This window comes from Elaeis guineensis, chromosome 5, assembly GCF_000442705.2.
Source record: "Elaeis guineensis isolate ETL-2024a chromosome 5, EG11, whole genome shotgun sequence".
Lineage (NCBI taxonomy): Eukaryota > Viridiplantae > Streptophyta > Magnoliopsida > Arecales > Arecaceae > Elaeis > Elaeis guineensis.
In genome coordinates, this window is record NC_025997.2 from 8,486,172 (window position 1) to 8,491,842 (window position 5,671).

The 5,671-nt window shown below is 41.1% G+C and overlaps 1 protein-coding gene across 1 annotated transcript; it reads right to left on the reverse strand.

Moving 5' to 3' along the window:
* Positions 1-1,942: 1,942 nt before the first annotated feature.
* Positions 1,943-3,254, reverse strand: LOC105044792 (uncharacterized). Its single transcript, XM_010922801.4, has one exon. The coding sequence runs from the start codon at positions 3,131-3,133 to the stop codon at positions 2,504-2,506; it is 630 nt and encodes a 209-aa protein (XP_010921103.1). The 5' UTR covers positions 3,134-3,254; the 3' UTR covers positions 1,943-2,503.
* Between the last annotated feature and the right edge of the window lie 2,417 nt (positions 3,255-5,671).

Below are 5,671 nucleotides of genomic sequence, written 5' to 3' on the forward strand. Positions count from 1 at the left end.
ATTAATGTAGTCTTTTTTTTTTCTTTTTTTTTTTCATTTTTTTGTTGGCCATCTCATCTTAAAGATATATGGTGGGGAAATAAATTGTAGGGCACCCTTCCTACCAACTTCCTTCAGTCGAAGTCGGTTGCTTGGCCCACTGAGCCAGGCTGCCCCAATCAATGGACCTTAGCCCCAAGTTGGTCAAATTTAAGGACTCTTTTTTTCCTATTTAATATCCACAGGATCCTTGGGTGAACCTAAAAAGAACTGCTGCATGAATGATTTTGAGTTAATTTATGACTTGAACCAAAGACAGCTTAGAGGTCTAGATGAGATTTCTTGATAACTTTTCCGGGATCTTGCGAAGGATAGGTAATAGGAAATGTAGGAAAACATGAGGGCATAAAGATAGAGGACATGAAATGTGTGAGATTTTAAACAGTGCTGATAATAAAGTTCACTATGATGAAGTGAGATGTCCTTGTTTTCTTCTAAGTTCAGAGGAAAAGAAGATGCTGGAAAGCTCAACATGAACTGAGTGACTTTTAGTGTGTTTACGGTTAATTTATGAAGGTTTTACTTGCACTTTGATTGTATCAAGCTTCCATGAACAATGAAATAGTCCACTAATTAGGGAGATGCAGTTGGAATCTTTCAAGAGTATATGTTCCTTTCTAGAAGGCATTGCTCCTTTAATTTTGTTGAAATTTTATTGTTGATGTACTGATGGACCACAAAACGTACGAAGGCAACGCTCCCACGAAAAAATGGAGGAAACAGTGATAAGTCTCTTGAAACACCACCAAAAGACGTACCATTGGACTATTTAGCACCCTTCTGTTAGATCCTTCAATACACCCCTTTCATTTGAAATGGATTATAACAAACAAGACAAAATAATTTATCGGACAGTGCTATATACAGTACTACAGAAAAAGCCAAGGATCATTTATCACCTTTCAATTTCACTGCAGAAGATCTAAATCCTGTAAGTAATTCTTCTCTGCTCTTGTAAGTAATTCTCATTAATAAATTTGGGTGGCAGGGCCTCCCTTTTCCTTTCAGAAAAGAAAAAATAATAATGGAGTTCTTTTTTTTTTTTTTAACTAGAGAATTGCTACAAAGGTGCAAACATTTTACACAGTTGCAAATCCCTTTACCCAACCCTTTCAAACCATTAGTCCAACTTCTTCAATTCACGGAATACCAAGTATCATTTCCTAGAGATCGAAATAACACTTTACACAAAATAGTGCATGAATTTGAATGACCAAATTTCTCCCTTGCACTAAAATCATATAAATTACTCAATTATTCGATCGTCGTTTAGAAGAAGAAAGAAAACCATTCTCTCTCTAATGAAGTCTATACTCTTATCAAATTATCTTTCTTTTAATAATTCCAAACTTGGTAAGGATGCCATCGAAAGTGTTTCACTTTGTTTATTGGCCCCAGGTAGTCGAAATCCTACTTGATTAGGTTTCCCATAAAATTAGTAGTTCGGATTTTTGGTCAGGGTGAAGAAAAGAAAGAGAAATTGAGCCACCTTTTTTTTTTTGATAGAACTCGAGTCACTTTTTACTGAACAGAATAACCCATCATTTGACACTTAAAAAATTGAAACAGGTGGTCAGCCTCATTAAGTGAGTTGGTCCTCGATTCTTTTTAACTTAATTACTGCAAGACAGGCCTCTTTCTTTTTCCAGCCCTGCTCCCTATATTCTCCTTCATCACGAGAGAGAGATTCCAACACCCATTCAAATCGAATTAAGTACTAGGAAGGAAGCTGCATCCATCTTTCCTCACTTGATGTTGATATACGAGCCAGCTTATGCATTAGCCCAAAATAATGTGTGAACTGAACAATAATATCAAGAACACTTACCACATCACACCTCAATCCACTGACAGATCCAAGCTCAGCAGCTCTGATACCACGATAAAACAAGCGAAGAAAGAGAAGATCTCTATGTATCCAATTGTGTCTGAATTTCTTATTTACAAATAGCATGTACAGAATGTATATAAAGCCCAGCTATAACGGATTTTGAGGATAATGGTAACTCTATTAATTGGACAAATTGGTTACATTGACACAGCTCGGTGCTTATCACGAACAACAGTAGGACACGTTTATCTCTGCTTTCTTCTCATGCTACCCATGTCATATCACCTGAGGAAACCAATGCAGAAGCTGCCATCTTTACACACCCATCAAACCAAACTCTATTTTCACCATCTCAAATTATATATGATAAAAAAAAAAGGGTATATTAAAATTAGAAAAAAAAAAAATGGAAAGCAGAAGAAGAAGAAGAATAAAGATGGCTGTGGTAGAGAAAGCAAGGGAGAGCATGAGCTATGCTGATATAAACTGAAGCCATGTTATTCTTAACATAGACGAGACCTGATATCTAGCTATTACATTCTCAATTTTCGTTTTCCTTCTTCTTTGGTAGATGAGGAACACTAGCACAAATGTCACACTCCCAAACCGGACACAAAGTGTTGATTTAGGCCTCTAGGCACCAGTATCTTGGCTGGATCCATGACCGACGATCGACAGCAATGCTTTTTTCATGGTAACGACCGAGTGGCAACCCCTGAGCCTGCCGGTGGCCGCATGCCGCATCCTGAAGCACAAAGTCGAGGTGGGGGACCCATCGTCGTCGGAGTCCTCGTCGTCGCCCCGGGAGGAGAATGAAAACCTCGTGGTTGATGACCGCCGGCGCTGGTGATGAGCGCCTGTGAAGCCCGTTGGAGAGAAGGAGGAGGAGGAAGATGACACCGACGAGGATGACAGCGAGACAGACGGCGAAGGCGGTGCATGGGCCTTCCTCAGAGTGAGCCTAGGGAGGATGGTATGAAGGAAGTTGGACTTGGGGGACTTCTTGGAGCTTTTGATCTTGGGGCTGGAGTAGTATGAGGGTGGAGGGGTGAGGGGAGGGAGGGTGGTGGTGGTGATGGTGCTCTTTGGTGTCCCAGGTCGTGACTCCCACAAGAAAGGCACAGACCCAGTGGCCACCCCATAGTAGACCCTGAAGGAAGGGTTGGCCATAGAGCTCTCCTTGGAGAGGAGCCTGGTGTAGAACTTGTCATCCTGCCTTATTTCAAGGGACTCCTGGGGGAGATCTGAGCTTTTGGAAAGCATCTCTGTCTCAGAGAGAGAGAGAGAGAGAGAGAGAGGAGGAGGAGGAGGAGGAGGAGGGGGAGGGTGGACTTGAAGACTTGGAAGGAGCCAGCACCTCAGGCAAATGAATGCTGGATTTGGTTTGTGTTTCTGGAATAAGCTATAAAGAAAGGTCTTGGACCCCTCCGGTCATAAAATACAGTTATGGACTCAGCACATGCGGGACTGGGTTTCTGACTTTTGGAATGGTGAAAAGATGCACCCCTGGATTAAAATTCAACTATAACCTTATAATATAATGATGTGACTAAGGGGGCTAAGATTTCTTAATAAGCTGTACTGTGGATCCTATCCTTGGTTCAGCTAGGATGGTAATTAACTCACCAACTACATTCGAGCCGATCAACATCATGCAATGTGATGCATGGCTGAGGTTAACGAGATCAACTCAGGTTTGAGTCGAATCTTTGGTGCAAAATAATGATCGACCTTTTTTCGCAATATTGACTATTAGTTCGCATCTTGTACAGATCTCAAAGAGATTATTGTACGATCCAATAATGAATTCATATGATGGAAGGTGGATCCTTCTTTCATGCAAAAAAATAGAACCCCTAAACGTCAGATCACGGATGCCATCAAATTATCAAAGGTTTAGGATTTGCCATGTCGAGATGGTGGGCCCAGCAGCCAGGGATGGACGAAGATTTTTAGAGGGTGACGTTGGGTGGAATTAATGCGGAAGAGAGGGAAAGAGAAAGGGGTGGCTGTGAATGATTTGTTTGTTCCTTTTATCATTATGGATGGAGCTTCCAAGGTGCTTCTAATGAGTTAGCTTGGCACTCATTAGGATGTGGGGTGATGAACACAAGCAGTAGGTGGAGAGAATTAGTTGGGAAAGATTGTTGGCCCAAATGTTTGTACTTCATAATACAGCTAGCTCAAATGATCTTTCTCTTCTTTTGAGAATGTTCAAATTTTAAATGTCACGCTACCCCTCATATGATAACTAACCTCCTTCTTAGAAAACTGATAAGAGTATCATCGTACGGAGTCCTAATGCTAGGTTTGTAATCACGTACCCTTTACTTAAATTGGGCCATGCACGGGTTCGTGAATGAAGAGCACGGATAGTGAAGCTTATTTAAGGCCGGACGAGCATGATACCCGTTCAGGACAAATAGCTAAGCTAATAGTTGAAGCAGCCCACGACGGCAATGATTTCATGAAGAGCCTGGATCCAGGGCCCTGGCCAGTTGTGCTGTTTGGCACCCCGCACTGGATCTAAATTTAATGTCCAAAATGGCAAACATGAAGAGCCGACTCCAAACCAGCTCAGAATATATATATATATATATATATGGCTAGTTAGGAGACCTACCCCATGGCCCGATTTTGTGCAACTGCCTTGCCACCGACGAGCTTGTTAAATTAGCTAACCAAAGAGGTTGGTTTCCATTCTTGCAACTTTAATTATGCTGGCCCAAAAAGTTTTGGGGCCACCTCTTGTGCTATTAAACCATACGAATGGCCTGCCTAATAAATGAACATTACAGATACATTGAGAAGAGAAAAGGACTTCGTGTCAGTTACGCTATATGGGACCCCTAATGATCTAGTACAGAGATAGCCAAGATTCAAAACATCCAAGTTTAAGATTGACGAAACATTCAAAAAAAAAAAAAAAAAAAACAAAACAGTGACTGGAGCATTGTTTATAAAAGTGGAGATGTTGGGATCATTCTGCTTCTCTTTTGTGAGAGAGAGAGAGAGAGAGTAGAAATGATATCCCATATAATGTTCAGCATGTTGAAATGCATCATGATAATTGTTACCGCAAGACTCCACAAGAGTGTTGATGTGGTTAGAGCAGAACGCCATTCAAAATTCGAGATGCCAAAAAAAATCTACAAGAAAAATTTACACTCAGCGAAAGTGTTCGACGGAGGATCCTTCAATGCTTAAGTTAATTGAAGCTTGAGAATAATAGAAATGAGAGAGAGGGAGAGCAGAACTCTCCTCTCTTTATTTTTTTCTTGTTTAGTTGAGTTAGCTTATCCTTATGTGAAGATTTCCATCGTACCTCTTTTATATTAGAGGTTAAGTTTGTAGACTATTTGCTGGAATCTATAGGTTTGTTGGACCTGATCCTTCAGACTGTTAAGCCATGCTCTAGCCACTCATTTGAAGGAAAATCATTCCACCAACTTGCAGGTTTCACTCGGACGATAGATCGAGTAAATGATTTGAAATGGGTACATAATCAAGATCTTGAGCCCACATCCACCGTAGCTTCACCAAACCGCTTTGGATGCTCCTCATGAGATAACTTTCACAATGATAATCATCTCATCCTATTTTTATGGATTCCATTCATCATGCATAATGAGATGATTGGTATACTACATTGCTTACGTGATGGTATGGCATAATTTCTTGGTGGGAGAGAAAAGTTTTATATTACACGGCTTAGACACCGGACAATGCCGGGCCGTGAACGGTGGGCACCAGGTTGACGGGGGTACGGTTGGGTCAGTGGTGGGGGGTGGGGGAGGTTCG

What these genes read in the sequence shown, in the direction of transcription:
- LOC105044792 (XM_010922801.4), bottom strand. Translation starts at nt 3,133, where the DNA reads ATGCTTTCCAAAAGCTCAGATCTCCCCCAGGAGTCCCTTGAAATAAGG.